Source organism: Cupressus sempervirens, chromosome 5 (assembly GCF_028749045.1).
Source record: "Cupressus sempervirens isolate cs-2001-9-10 chromosome 5, ASM2874904v1, whole genome shotgun sequence".
NCBI classification, from domain to species: domain Eukaryota; kingdom Viridiplantae; phylum Streptophyta; class Pinopsida; order Cupressales; family Cupressaceae; genus Cupressus; species Cupressus sempervirens.
Window position 1 is genome coordinate 296707691 of NC_143122.1, and position 15555 is coordinate 296723245.

The 15555-nt window shown below is 34.7% G+C and overlaps 1 protein-coding gene across 1 annotated transcript; it reads right to left on the reverse strand.

Moving 5' to 3' along the window:
* Nucleotides 1-8824: 8824 nt before the first annotated feature.
* Nucleotides 8825-9792, reverse strand: LOC149555743 (uncharacterized). Its single transcript, XM_089829512.1, has 3 exons — nucleotides 9666-9792; nucleotides 9401-9576; nucleotides 8825-9313 (listed from the first exon to the last, which is right to left on the reverse strand). Exons 1-3 carry the CDS (start codon nucleotides 9790-9792, stop codon nucleotides 8825-8827), a joined length of 792 nt encoding a protein of 263 aa, XP_089685638.1.
* Between the last annotated feature and the right edge of the window lie 5763 nt (nucleotides 9793-15555).

Genomic DNA, 15555 nt, shown 5'->3' on the forward strand with positions numbered 1-15555 from the left:
AGAATGATGTTAAATCACCATATTAATGAATAGCTCATTTGGAGATGGTAGCTAACCAAATCTTAGAAGATTATTTTTATAGTATTGTAAAATTTTTTTGTGAGAACCTTGCTACTAAAAATTCAGAGTATATGCAATTTTCCCAATGATTCTAAGAATGGTGACTAGTGGAGGAAGAGTTGTCATGGTAACATATATAAGGCTTAGATACCCTTCCTTTGGAAAATATCAATGAACTTTCACACTTCTCCTATTTTTTAACAATGTAGAAAAGATGCATTTACAAAGCAACTACTAGAAGGACTTAATATTTGGACTCCAAACTTTGCATAGGCTCCTAAAATGACTTCAATTAGACAAATCCACTCTTAATTTTAGTCTATGGGTTTCCTAACCCCAAACACCCCAATTCACCTTCTCAAAACCCTTGTTCCTAGGGCATCACCAATCTCACACATTCCAAGCCTTCTTGGACTAATTCAAAATTTAGAAATCTATGTTTTATCACCATAAACATGAATCAACTCACAAACACTGCCCTCTTTAAGGAAAATCTCTTCCTATAGGACTGCCCCCTCACTTTCAACCCTTGCTTTCACCCTTTTATGTTTGGTGGCCACCAATTATTCTGGTTAGTTGATCATTTCAGGGTTAGAAGAAATTATACATGTTAGGACAATGTCATTCCATGAAGAATCAGGTAAGCATTTCATGGAATGACCATGATTAGATGAAAAAACTGTCAAAATGCTTATGAAAAGGACTGCTACAACCAACAATCAACAAGTTAGATGAATAACCCTTCAAAACAAAATCAAAACTTGGTCCTAAACTTCCTTAAAGATCTTAGAAGATGTCTCAATGCACTAGAATATCATAAAGAACTCAGAAACTTCAAAGAACCTTCAAATTGTTATTAAAATCCAAGCTTTTTAATTCTAAATTCTAAATCAGTCCATACATACTGCCCTTACAGTCTGTACAAACACTATTTATAAGTTTCAGGGGATGGTTAATAACCCCCTCAACCACCTCCAGTTGGTTTCACTTCCTATTCCTTCATAAAATTTAAACTATGGAGTTTCCCTCCAAAATGCTCATGTAGCTGTTACATTCAAAATTTGAATTTTCTAAAGCAATAAGCTAAATTTTAAGTGACTTATTGAATGTTTCAACTTATGAAATGACTTGAGATTATTATGAGACCTTTTTAGGACTTATCTAATGACTCGCTTACCCTATGCAAACCTAGACATTACTGAAATTCAAATCTCATGGTCCTTTACAACTTTTCAATATGAAAGTCTTTCAAAACATTATATAGTATTATGACTCTTTATGCTTTCAAATGCCATGATTGGTTGCAAAATGGAAGATTTTTCTAGATTTTTCTTATTTGATTAGTTTGATAAAAATAGTTTTAATAATCATAATGTCATCTTTATGTCAAATAAGGAAAAAAGCCAAACTTGTAATAAGATATCCGCAAGCAATTATCTTTCATATAGTTATAAATGATCTTAAAATTGTCCTTATAGCCTTGTATCACATGCAAATATGATTTGCAAGAACTTGTTCAATATCTTCCTCTTATAATTCCTTAAAAATAACCTACCAAAATACAAATTAGAATATGCAACTAATTTAACTTGTCTTTTTCATTATTACAAAAACCATATACAAAAAAAGTTCACATTTTACATCATAATACATCATAAATCTTAGGAATTCTCCCCCATACCTCCCCTCCCCCCCCCCCAACTCTTCATGATGTATGTACATTCCAATATCAGAAAAAAATTACTAACTTATTGTATTAAACAAGATAATCATCAGTTAATTGAATCATTATGAAGAAAATAACATAAGAAGTAAATATACCTAGTCGAGTGTTCCAATAGGGTCATCTCTCTATTTTAGGGTCTCCAACAGGGCTTTATGATCAGCATTAGCAATAGTAAAAAGTTCTTTTACTTTTGGTCTTCCTTGATGCTTCAACAACTTTACATTTTTTTCTATAATAAGATGCAAATATATGAGAATTATTTTGTGCTTCTGATAGTCTTCAAATGCAGGAATTCCATTCCTTCTAAGCATGTATGTCCCCAACCATGTTTCAGCAACAACCACTGAACCAGTAGGATATGTGAATCCATCATCATCTGTGATCGGTTGTGCAAGTTTTTATTTACCTCTTACACAACGTGCTAACCAATAATCAGATTTCTCATCATTCCCTTGTGGTGCAACCAATGCAAAGACATGTCCTAGCTAAAGTAGATCTGATAGATGGTTATGCTCAAGTGAACTTTCCATATCATCATTTCTGATAGAGGGTATGATAGACAATGGAGTAAGATAATGTGGAGCCCATGTGTCCACACACTCACTTGACTCACAGTGATCCCAGTCACACTGAAAACATCTAGGACAAAACAAAGCTAGCTGTCATGTCCAAATGGTCCATGTACTAGAATCAGAGCTCCATAATGAATGCATTTTTAATGAGTCTCTCACTGTAGCACAATTTGATCTATCAGTTATAGACCCTTCCTCAACCAACCAAAAGAACCTGCGTACCACTGAATCAAGAGTTCCCCCCATGATAATGCTAAACTACACCAATCAACAATGCTATGAGCATCAATAGACTCTGCTGCTGAAATCTTCAGTTGCTCCTTAACTAGAGTTCTCTTCACACATGCCCCTGCTCCATCATGTTCCCCTTTTCCATGGATAAACTCAAAAAAACTCCAAATATGAGGCACCCCTCTCTCTATGTGCATCCTACACAACCAATAAAACATGTGAGCACTCTTGAATTGATCTGTATAGTTATCTGACCAAATGATATGTCTATCCATAGCAATTGCATGCTCATGTAAGAAATCAAAATAATTCTTGAAATAATGTTGCACAAACTCATGAGAGTGAGATCTATCATCACTCATATAAAAATGATACTCTCTAATAATCTTCTAATTATCTTCTGCACTATCCGGGGCATGTCTATATGTTATGTGAACAAAAATAGCAATTTGAATATAGTTGTAATACTGAGATTGTGTCTCATTTTTAGGTTGCGATGTGTAGTTCTCAGCAAAATCAACAACTAATATAATAGTGCCAATGGAAAAGGTCTCCTTGCACATTCTAAATTATTGATCCAACCACTGAGACTTGTGACTATATCTTGCATACTTGTAAAAAAGATTTACCTTGAAATCTGAAATAAAACTAGCCACGCTGATATCTTTTCCAACCAATTCACATCTAGAGCTCTCACCTCCACTCTTCAATGTGTATTTCACTATTTCATATACCTTTTTTTTTTAGTATTGTCTTTCCAAGATCTTGTTCTCACCCCTCATGGAAACATGTGTCAAACTTGGATAAGCCACCACATTCTAAACACTTCTCATTTAAGCAAACATTTCTATAAAAGAAACAACCATCAACTCTATGACACAAAAGTTGATCATGCAAGTTTTTTGATGATTTTGGAAGCCACTAGCACCACAATCCTCCAACATTTCTTTACTATGCAAAGTAGAACGGATGGAGCATAATAGTTCATGGTGCATAGAAAACTCAACATGATATTTGCAACAACATGTATTTAAAATTTTGAGTGGCACACAATAAAATGGCTTCAAAGATTCAAAAGCTCTTTGTGATATATGAAGACTTGGATGACTCTCTCTAAATTGTTTGAACAACATAGTTTGACTTACCTCCAAATAGTGTTTAGGATGTGGCGTGCTGTCTCTGATGTCAATTCTCAACTTTAACATGTCTTTAGCATTGGGTGATACTTGTGAGTTAGAGTGCCAAAATTGTGTAATTTCTTCCTTTACATCATTGGATAGCTTCTTATCAAAATGTGGAAGTCTCCCACCAAATGCCCATGTTTCATTTTGAAGAGGATCGTCAATTTTCTTTTGTTGACTAGGTGTTCTTCTCAAAGTAGTACGATTTAAATTCAAATCAATACAAGTTTGTCTCATATATCTACCCTTTCTCAAATGATGACTTACCAAAGAGGTTGTAATAACCCTTTCAATAGCTTTGTTATCCTTCTCCCTACTATTTTTCGCAATGCTATTGAGAGCACTGAAAAGATTCATCATGATAATGGTATTTCTTTCCAACTTTTTATTGATATGAATCTTCAATTTGGAAAGTATAGGTCTCATCTTTTGCATCTTTAATAAGTGCATGAAAAGTTGACATTGCTCTACCACTATCCTGTTGTCAAAAAACATCTTATATAGTCCTGAAGCCCATAACTGAATGGTTCTTTCTAATATTTTCCTTTCCAAACTAGTAATAATCATTTCATCAATTTCAATTATCCATTTTGGTGTTTTAGAACCTTCATGTCGATTATAATTAGGAGATATGTAACGTTCTTGTGGATTAGATTCCTATGCATTGTCATGTTCAACATGGTCAATTATGTAATTTGGATTATGACTTGGTAGCATTTCGTCTTCAAATATTCAATCTCTAAATTTTCTATTAAATTTTAGGATTTGCACCCTTTACCAAATTGGAAACGTTCAGTAACCCTTACTTAACATGGGAGTCATTTCATTATGTGAGACTGGATAATGAAATGAAACCTCCGAGTTCTAGGCTGGCCCCTATTGAATCTTTCAGTGATAATCTCTAAAACTTAATGAAAAACTTGAGGGAAAAAGGTAAAAAATTACTTAAAAATAAACCTAAAACCTAAAGTTTAAACTAAGGAGGTGATACACCAAAAATGATTATGAAAACATAACCCACATGTAACAGAGAGGATTATATAGCTCTATGAAACACAGATGAAGCACAACTTCCTGTAAAGGCTTGCACAATTGATTTATAATAAGATTTTCATATTGAAACTACAAAAAAGGAGGATAAACTAATACCTCACTTTGACTAATTTCACCTAAAAACACATATCATAACCTACAAACGAACTTACTGTTCTACACAAAGGTGCTAGAATGAGACAGAAAGACAAGGAATAATGAAACATTCACAAGTTAATCTGTTAAATCATTTAAGAATGCACACATAAATTGCAGAAAGGAAAAGGCCTAACTGATAACTTCACAAAGCATGATCACACTGCTGTTACGTGCATTATATTTCCAAAAATGAATTATAGACTCTGTAGAATAAAGTCCAAGACTCAAAAAATAGTCACACAACCTCTATCCATAAAATCAAAACTCTATAAAATGATTTCTCAACTCATACGTATGCACTTTTCATCCAACTACATTTTTCAAAAGCCATAAACATTGGGTCGGATTCTGCCCCTAAGGCCAAACTTGAGTCTTTGAAAAGACTTCAAAAAAGTGTACAAAATAGCCCAAAAGGCATGGTCTGATAATATCATCAATTGTGCCTCATAAATGTAGTTATTACCTCTGAGCAGACTCCAAAAGTCTCCAAAATGCAATAACTCCTCTTTCTAGAAAAATCTTCACCCTTGACTCAACACTTAGTCATAATGGTTTGCAAAATATCTGTCTTTTAACCCTTTTAAAAATAAATTAAATATTTTTTCCCTATAATAATACCTATTAAATGATTTATATTTCAAAAATAAAATACAAAAGCATTTAATATTTATTAATTAATAACTTATTATAATATAATTTATTCTTTTTATTTATTTTTATTTTTTATTTTAATAAATATTAATTATCTTATGTAAAATATTAAGTGATAAAAATTAATCACTTAATGTTTTAATAGAATAATTGATATTTATTAAAATAACAAATTAAAAATAAAATAAAAAAATAATATATATATATATATATATATATATATATATATATATATATATATATATATATATATATATATATATATATATATATATATATATATATATATATATATTATAATAAGATATTTTTGAAAGGAAAAAATATATTTAAACCTTTTAAAAGAATTAAAAAACATTAAATTTGCAATAATTAAAAAAAATGTTGATCAAAGGGAAAGAAAAGACTTTGTTTTTGATAATCCTACACTAGAACCCACGAACTTCAAAATTATTAGAAATTGGGAACGGGTGAGATATATTGTGAACACCCCTAAAAACATTGCTCACTTGCTCTTTCACATTGCATGGAGAGAATGTAAAAGGGAGGTCGGCTAGGGTTTGTGAGCTTGCTTGAAGTCTGAATTTTCCTCTTGCTGGGCACATTTTTTGCTGTATGAAGCCTCCATGTGAAAGCTTTATTAGTTTTTTGAAGCCACCATGGAGGAGAAACCTTTATTTTTTTTGCTCCATATTCACAGTGGTCACTTGCACAGAGACCCATGTTACATCTGTTGGAGCTAAAACTGTTGTGAACACTAATTTACTACCTAGAGGTATGTTTTGCTTGTTTTTGGTACCTTCCATACATGCCATCATTGTGTATTTTCTAGAACGGTATTTTCAAACATTCATCATGTGTATATTACCTTGGAATTTGAAGGGCTACCCTCCTCTCAGCAATGTTATTTGCTGGAGCTGTAACCTTTCAAGGATATTTTTCTCTTTCTGTCACATATGGGCTTTATATTTTGTTGGCCGCCATGAATATGAACTTAAAATTTGAATTCTTCCTTCATCAGTATATGTTGTTTGTGTTTTGTTTCATGGAGTCACTTATTAATAAAATAACAGCTTTTGATGGCGAAATTTGTAATAATTTGGCTCCTTTTTTTTTTTTTTTTTTCTGCCATGGGTTTTGCTGGAAACTTGCTAGAGCTTCCATACAATCATTGTATAAATTCTTTCTAGAAGTTTGATGACAAAGATCTATGTTTACCGCTCTTTCCATAGAGATATTATTTTCATTATCAGATTCCATACCAACTGTATCACCAAACATGTTAGACACTTCAATATTTCACATGAATCTACTTTATTTTCTTTCCTTGATGGTGGTGCTTCAAGACTGATGAATATCTATTTGCTTCCTTGATAAATACTCTTGCTATAACAGCAGTATGCATTATGCTTCTCATGGCGATGTCCATTTTCATATTCTTGAGCACTGCATCTAGAATTCGAACGTACCCCCTTTGTAATGCTTGTATTATATCCCTGGTAATTAATCTTACTCTTGCACTTTATGGATGAGTGGCAGGAAGAAATTGTAGCTTCTCTTGTTGGTACATCATAATCATAGTTTGCTATGATAAAGGCAACACAATTTGCTATAATAAAGCCCCTCCTGATTGTGCCTCTCTGATACATATAATATTTTTTAAATGTACCATTCTTTGCATACAATGTCCTCTACTGGTTTGTGAAGCCTTGCCCCCTTAGAGTTCTAAAACCTTTCCCCAATCACAGGATATATGTATGCTAAAATGATGCTTTCTTGTTTGTTATTTGTTTCACCTGTTATGTAGTCTTATGGCTACTAAGTTGAATATGAGCCAAAGTGCTGATGGAAAGGAGATTCATCTTTTCTTTCCCTGTTTTATATATCAAATATTGTTGTTTTTCTATAATCTTTTATCCTATGGCATATCTTATGAGGTTCAAGCACGAGCTCATGACACTCACAAATGATTTTATTTCTTTTAGCACTAAATGCCAATATCACTGCTTACTTTTCTTTCATGATGAAATGCATTGACAGATAAAGTATGCATAGGAATAGAGATATACAGTCATTGCTTAGATCCCTTGGGATCTAGCACCAATTTTTTCCTCTTTTTGCAGCTGCTGGAGAGCGTGGAGCTCGAAGATGGATGAGTGTGCTAGAGATAGAGTTCATAACCAGTCAAAGCAATAGGCAATGACTAATTATCTCTACTCTTTATTTCTTTCATTTATATATATCGTTTCATGTATTTCTTGATTAAAGAAACTTAACTAGTTATACTCACGACTTGTGTGAGATCTTCTCTATTCAGCATATTAATGCTTTCATACTTTGTAAAAATGAAAATTGTACATATCAGTTGATGATCTATACAATGAACATTATATCTCTTTTGCTCATGATTTCATTTATGATTGCAAAAATGATGGAATATAAATGAATAGAAAAACTATGTTTCCTTCTGCATGTTACTTGGAGTAAAATTTTCAGCATGTGTAAAATTTTTGGTAACATTTTTTGGTGACTTCTACTATTTGTCTGCCTACTTGACACTTGACCAGTTGTTGTTATTCATCAGACATAGAGTCTGATTATGCATTCCTAGCACCTAGACCTGACATAAGGTGACTTCTAAAGTTGTTGGTTCAGTTTTGAATGCATGCACGTGAGTTTAGCAAGACCTGAAACTCTTATTAAATTGATGGATATGCAGGGTCAGAACTCAAGTATCAACTTTAGGAGTCAAGACCATCATAGTTGACCATTTGGTTTGCGTATGGCTAAATGTGTGGGTTTGAATGAATGCATGTATGCAGTGTATGCATGGGTATGCAGATATGTATGGCTGGAAGCCAGACATTTATTTGCAGTGATATATATGTGTGTATGTATGTGTATGTTGGATATGTGTATGCGTTTAATCACACATATTTACGCATGCATGAAAGAAATGAGCAGATATGACGGTTCAACAACATAAACCAACAACTTAACTAAACTAAACTACAAAAAAAAATAGGAAGCTAACTTAGAACATAAACAAAACTAAACTAAAAGTAGATGCACTTATGAAAATAAGGGAAACTAACCTAGTATGTACAAAGTAGGACTGAAACTCATACCTCAAAGCATGGTTTGAGGTGGATCCCATTCACAGGGATCGGCAGGATGTCTCCTTCCATGGTAGCTAGTTGGTAAGCATTATGCTATTTACATTCAACAATCTGAAATGGTCCAATCCACATATGATCAAACTTACTGTGCTGGCCGAGCTTGCTCTTGGGAACATCCGACTTCAGTACCATGTCACCAATATGGAATTCTCTAGCTTGAGCTCTTTTATCAAAGCTCCTCTTTATTTGCATTTGCTGATACTCCATGGTTTCCATGGCCTTTTTCCTAGTTTCTTCCAGCTCCATCAATTGGGTACACCACACTAGCATAAGGTCACCTTCCTCAAATAGAACTAGCTGTGTAGCAAGATCAAGCACTGGTAATTCTATCTCAATTGATAACCTAGCCTCTTTTCCATATACAAGCCTATAAGGTGAGTTCCCAATAACTTTGTTTGGAGTAATCATGTCAACCCATAAGGTAGCTTTCAATTTTGAATGCCAATCTCTTTGATTCTCTTGCAAATTGTGCTTGATGATTCTTATCAGGTTCTTGTTGGAAGACTCTGCTAACCCATTACCCTGCGGGTAATAATTAGAGCTCGTGCTAAGATATATTCCATGATTAAAAGCCTAATTAGTGACTTTTATTCCAATGAAAGCAAGCACATTATCAGAGATAATGTAGTCTGGTACTCCAAATCTGTTCACAATGTCATCATAAAAGCTTAAGAATGCTATTTCATTTGCGTCCTTTAACACTACCACCTCAGTCCAGTGTGTGAAATAATCAGTGGCTATAATGATCCACTTGTGACCCACAGTTGATGGAGGGTTAATGGCCCCTATAAAATCAATGCCCCATTTCTAAAAGGGCTATTTTGTCTTAATTGGTTGCAAGGGCAAAGTTGGCAACCTCTCTTTTCTTACAAACATGGCACATTTAGTGCATTTTCTGACATGTACACGAAAGTATTTAAACAAATCAAGCCAGTAATAGCTAGCCCAGAGAATCTTATAGGCTGTTGTTCTAGAAGAAAAATGTCCTCCTGAATGCCCATCATGAAATTCATGCATTACTTGAGCAACCTGATCTGAATCTATGCATTTTAAAATAACTCCATTGTAGTCTTTCCGATATAAAATGTCATTAATTAACACAAAAGGGACTGATTGCAAGCGATAATATCTTCACTTTGCTCGATCTAAGGTGGCTAGACATTGACTGGTTTTCAAAAATTGTATCATATCCTGTAACTAGCTTGTTGTTCCGTCATTGTTTCTAGTAGCATCGATTAGTAAAATAGCATTGCTTGCTCCTCAAGCTCTGAAATATCCTTATCTATGATTTTCTCGCACAACCCCTTTCCTCTAACCAACTTGGTTATCTGGATATGTACGTCATACTCCATGATGCATGTGATCTAACCAATGTGCTTCTCATTTAAATCCTTACTCAGGAGGAGCTCCTTGACACTTGGATGTGTTACACGCAAAATGAACTTGTTATGTGTCAACAACTGCCTGAATTTCTTAAGGCTTTTTACAACAGCGAGGACATGTTTCTCAACAAAATTGTACCTTTTCTCATATTCTTCTAGTCCTTTGCTGAAGAATGTGATTGGCTATTCCAATCCTCTACATTTTTCTGTACAAGCATGGCTAAAATCACATCATAACCACCATATGCATAAAGAATGAAATCCTTACCCAAATCAGGATTGATTAGGACAGGTGCTGCTGCTAATGCATCTTTAATGGCCTGAAAATTCTCTTTGGCTTCCTTTGTCCATGCAAAAACCACATTCTTTTAAAGCATGGCTGTTAATGGCTTGAGAAGACCTGCAATGGTAGGCAGAAATCTTTGTACAAAATTAATGTGGCCAATGAAACTTTGAAGGCCTTTCTTGTGTTGTGGTAGAGGTAGCTCCAGAATTGTTGCAACTCATTTAGGGTCTACCGTGATGCCTGACTTAGATACAATGTATCCAAGTAATTTCCCCTCATGCATAGAAAATATACTCTTTTTAGGGTTTAATGAGATGCCAAACTTTCTACAGCACTCAAAAATCTGTCTTAGGTGATCAATATGATCTGTTGTTTTCTATGAATAAATAGTGACATCATCTAAATAAACCAAGAAGAATTTATACATCAGATTACTAAAAGCCATTTCCATGTCTTTCTGAAAGGTTGCTCTAGCATTGGACAATCCAAACAACATTCTTTTGTACACCATTATTCCCCACTTTAACGCTGTTTTGAATTGATCTTTTTCCTTTACTAGGATTTGATTATAACCTGAATAGCCATCCAACAAAGAGAACCTTTCAGCCCCTAACATACATTGTAATATATGTTCCATGGATGGAAGCGGATGTCTATCCTTCAACAAGACTTGATTCAAGTCTCTGAAATCCACACATAGCCGTAATTCTCCATTCTTCTTCCTTCCTGGGACCAAGTTAGCAACCCAGCTTGTGTGTTTGATAGGAAAAATTATCTTACTCTCAATCAACCTGAACACTTCCTTTTGCATCAAAGGTTCTAGTTTAGGATTGATTGGCCCTTGCTTTTGCCAAACTAGCTTAGCTACTAGTTCTAGCTCTATTGTATGCTGTGCAAGTCCTGGATTGAATCCTTTTAAATCATTGTATTGCCAAGCAAAGACATCACTGAATTCTTGGAAAAAATGAAGAAAAGCTTCTTTTTCTTTAGCTGAATTAACTTTGCCAAATTTTATGTATTTACCCAGTGCAATTTCTAGATCTGCATACTGGTTTTCTTTGACCAGCAAGTTGGCCTTTCTTGGTCTGAGCTGATCATCTAAATTAAAGATGCTTTCTAGTGTTACTAAACCCTTGGCAACTTGTTTTTTTTTAACTGTATCACCTAATCACCATACTGGTCCTTATATCTCTACTGGTTAGAATTGGCAAAAATGTCTTCCTCCAACAAAAATTGTAGAATTTGTTCATTGCTATCAAAAACTTGCCAACTAACATCATTATCAGGGACCAAAGGCCTAGTAATGATTTTGATATGATGTTGATCAATATGTGCAGACACGCTATTAACAATATCATATTGAGCTCCTACAGCTGCCAGTTTATCAGCATGCTGGTTTTCCTTTCTAGGAATAGCCAGTATATTAAATGCATCAAATTTTTTAAGTAAATCCCAAACATGATGTCTATAAGACTTTAAAATGTCATTTTTTGCAGCATTCAGACATCTGATTTGATTTACTACCAATTCACTATCACCATACACCCTCAAGCACTTAATACCACATTTTCTTGCCCACTCTAATCCCTGAATTAACCCTTCGTACTCTCCTATATTATTGGTACAAGAAAAATTGAATCTAAAAGTGGCATAGTACTTATCATTTTCAGGTGAAACTAACATGATGCCTCCACCAGCACCTTGTCTACCCCTCAAACTATCAAAAAAATACTTCATAGCTGATCTTGGGACTCTCTCAACTGATTTGCGAGTTTGACCAGATTGGGAATAACTTCATTTTGCTCATGTATAATATAGGTCCCTAAGTCAACACTCGTCATATGATAAAATTGGTTTTCATAGGTTTGACTTGATGCCCATTCATCAAAAAGAATATCTGGGACATCATCTAGCTAGGATCGATTTTTAGCAGTTGTATGATATTCTGCTTGGTCAAATGCAAGTAGGTTTACATTGATAGAACGGGGAACATAAGGCTCTATGTGGTTTTTTGCAAGTAACTTAGATTTAATCGTTACTTTTGTGCCATATCTAACTAGTCCTAAAAAGCATGTGGGACCAATCAAATGATAAATAACCACCAATCTTTGCCGTGAAATCCCTAGACAAACAGATGGCAAAGTACAGAGGTAAATCTATAACATAGATATCTTCCTAAATGGAAAAATTAGGACAACCATGAAGGGTGACACTTGCATCTCTAATCATGCCTATAGTACCTACAGATGTCCCATCAAGTTGAACAACACCTCTTTCAATGGGCTGGTATTTTAGTCCTAATTGGTCGGCTATCTTTTTTGGCATGATTGAGCTTGTAGCTCCACTATCTACCATACAGTTATGGACTAGTTTATCGCCAATGATCAATGAAAGATAGAAAGGAGGTGGTTTTATTATCTTATTGGGCTCCTTGGCAATTTTATTGTTGTCCTCCTTTTCATCAACGCTGGTTAACACCACTTTTGCTGCTTCATCCATCACCCTTGCAAGATTTGCTTCATCAAAGAGAGCCTTTTGCAAAATATCCGCCTGACTAGGAATAGCCAAAGTTTTCCACATCGACATTGACACATTCATCTTCTTCATATTCTCCATGATATTAAATGGCGCAACAAAGTGTGACTTCTGATGTGCTTTAACAACACAATGCTCCGTTGGTTTGTGAACAGTTTCCTTGGTGATAGGGACGTGAGTGTCTCCCACCATGTTTGTAGCACTTGATGATGGCTCATATGTATCTGGTGGTTTACCCTTATTTGTTGTTTGCTCTGCTTCAAGGGCTCTTTTCTTAGCTTGGGTATTTGCTGATACTAATGAGTCATTATTGACTACACAAAACTCATCTTTTTGCCAATCAAGGAAAGCAGTTTCATGAGTAGGTGAATCATGCTACTGTTCAGATGCATCATTAGTGACATTTTTCTGTCCCACGACTGTATTTTGCACCATTAATGCCTGATTTATAACTCCATTTTTGCATGTGGCCTAATTATGTGGTTCACTATGGGGGTAACACCACTCAAAATCTGCTGCAAGGTTATTTTGCATGGGCACTATATCTCTTATTGGATTTGCAACATTAAGAGGGATTGGGTTATAAGGTCGAAAAGGCCTTTGATTGATATTCTACCTATAACCCATTGCATTACCTTGAAACAGTTGTCTATTTCCTTGGGCTTGACCTTGATTTTGTTGCTGGTAAGGCGGGTTCACAACTGGATTCTGTTGTTGGTAAGATGGCCTAGGCTGGAACTACTTCTTTTTAAGATTAACCAGCTCATTACTAAAAGTTTGCATCATATTTTTGATCTTGAGCTGACTATTTTTTATCTCTTGCAGCTCTTGTGAAGGGTCTGCAGTACCTCAAGGGCCTGCCATAGTAATTTCTTGGTTGGGAACAACAAGTATCTGGTTAAATGGTGGAATTGTCAATGGTTTATTTGGGTGAATGTTCGAAAAAATGGGCATTGGAGGCCTAGGGGCTATTTTACCAGCTTGGATAAGACTATTTTCAGCTCTAATGGTGATATCATAAGCTTGAGGCAGCGAAACACCTCCCATAGATTGAAACATTATTGAGATATCACTATTTAAGCTTCTCAAATAATAAAGAAAAGCATGATCGGTTGAAGGCCTTACTGTAATGGGTATTCTAGTCTAGGTCCTTTGAAACCGGTTGTTGAAATCCATCATTTGTTCTTGTGGTGCCCGCTTTATGGTTGTGAGCTATTCTACTAGTGATAAGAAGTTGGACTTATCCTCAAAATGTCTTGTCAAAGTGTCACCCAAAGCATCACATGAGCCTATGGAACGAACGGTTAGAAATCTGAACCACTGTACTGCTTTCCCCTTTAAAGACGTTGCCAGTAATTTAGTAGCAACATCTTCCTCTCTAACATGATGTATGTTGCATAAAGTAGCAACATCCCTTATGTGCTCATAGGCTATAGTCTAGTTTTCTCCAGTAAAATCTAGCAAACTCTTCAATGCAGCAAGTGGTATGTTGTGATGTTGAGCAAAGTTCAAGGGACTCCCTTGATTAAAAGACACAAAAGTATATGCCCTTGCCATTGATGGAGGTTACTATACAGGCTGTTGTATTGGTTGTTGCATGGGTTGCTATTTTATAGGTTATTGTTGAGCAGGAACACTCTGTTGAAAGCTCATATTTGTTGTACCTACTGGTATAAAACCAGTACTTGCCAAATTTGTAGTTGAATTAGAAGATATGTCAAATGATTCAGTGCTTACTGATGGACTTACTGAATACGTAACTTTCTTTTGATGTGTTCTGTTGTACACACGAAGACCAGGGGTTGAAAGTTTCCTTCTTGATGCTAGCTTCATTTTAGCAACACTCCTTCCACGTCTTTTTGGAATTTCTAATTGTAGATATTCAAAAGAATCAAAAACTTGTGTTTGAATCTTTCTCATAAATTTATCATCCCTTGCCAGTTGGTTCAAAAATGACTTTCAGTTGTACTAGCATAGTTGAAAAATGTGTTCGTGCCCCACCGGGCATGCCAAAAACTGTTAAGTTTTAGGATTTGCACCCTTTACCAAACTGGAAATGTTCAGTAACCCTTACTTAATATGGGAGTCATTTCATTACGTGAGACTGGATAATGAAATGAAACCTTCGGGTTCTAGGCTGGCCCCTATTGAATCTTTCAGTGATAATCTCTGAAACTTAATGAAAAACTTGAGGGAAAAAGGTAAGAAATTACTTAAAACAAACCTAAAACCTAAAGTTTAAACTAAGGAGGTGATACACCAAAAATGATTATGAAAATGTAACCCACATGTAATAAAGAGGATTATATAGCTCTATGAAACATAGATGAAGCATAACTTCCTATAAAGGCTTGCACAATTGATTTATAATAAGCTTTTCATACTGAAACTACAAAAAAGAGGATAAACTAATACCTCACTATGACTAATTTCACCTAAAAACACGTATCATAACCTGCAAATTGACTTACTGTTCTACACAAAGGTGCTAGAATGAGATAGAAAGACAAGGAATAATGAAACATTCACAAGTTAATCTATCAAATCATTTAAAAATGCAC

Bases quoted from the DNA above. Each gene is read 5' to 3' on its own strand.
- LOC149555743 (XM_089829512.1), bottom strand. From the start codon at position 9,792: ATGGGCATTCAGGAGGACATTTTTCTTCTAGAACAACAGCCTATAAGA. The intron at 9,577-9,665 runs GTTTGTAAGAAA...TTGATTTTATAG, and splicing joins AAATGCACTAAATGTGCCAT to GGGCCATTAACCCTCCATCA. The intron at 9,314-9,400 runs GTGCTTGCTTTC...TATTACCCGCAG, and splicing joins ACTACATTATCTCTGATAAT to GGTAATGGGTTAGCAGAGTC.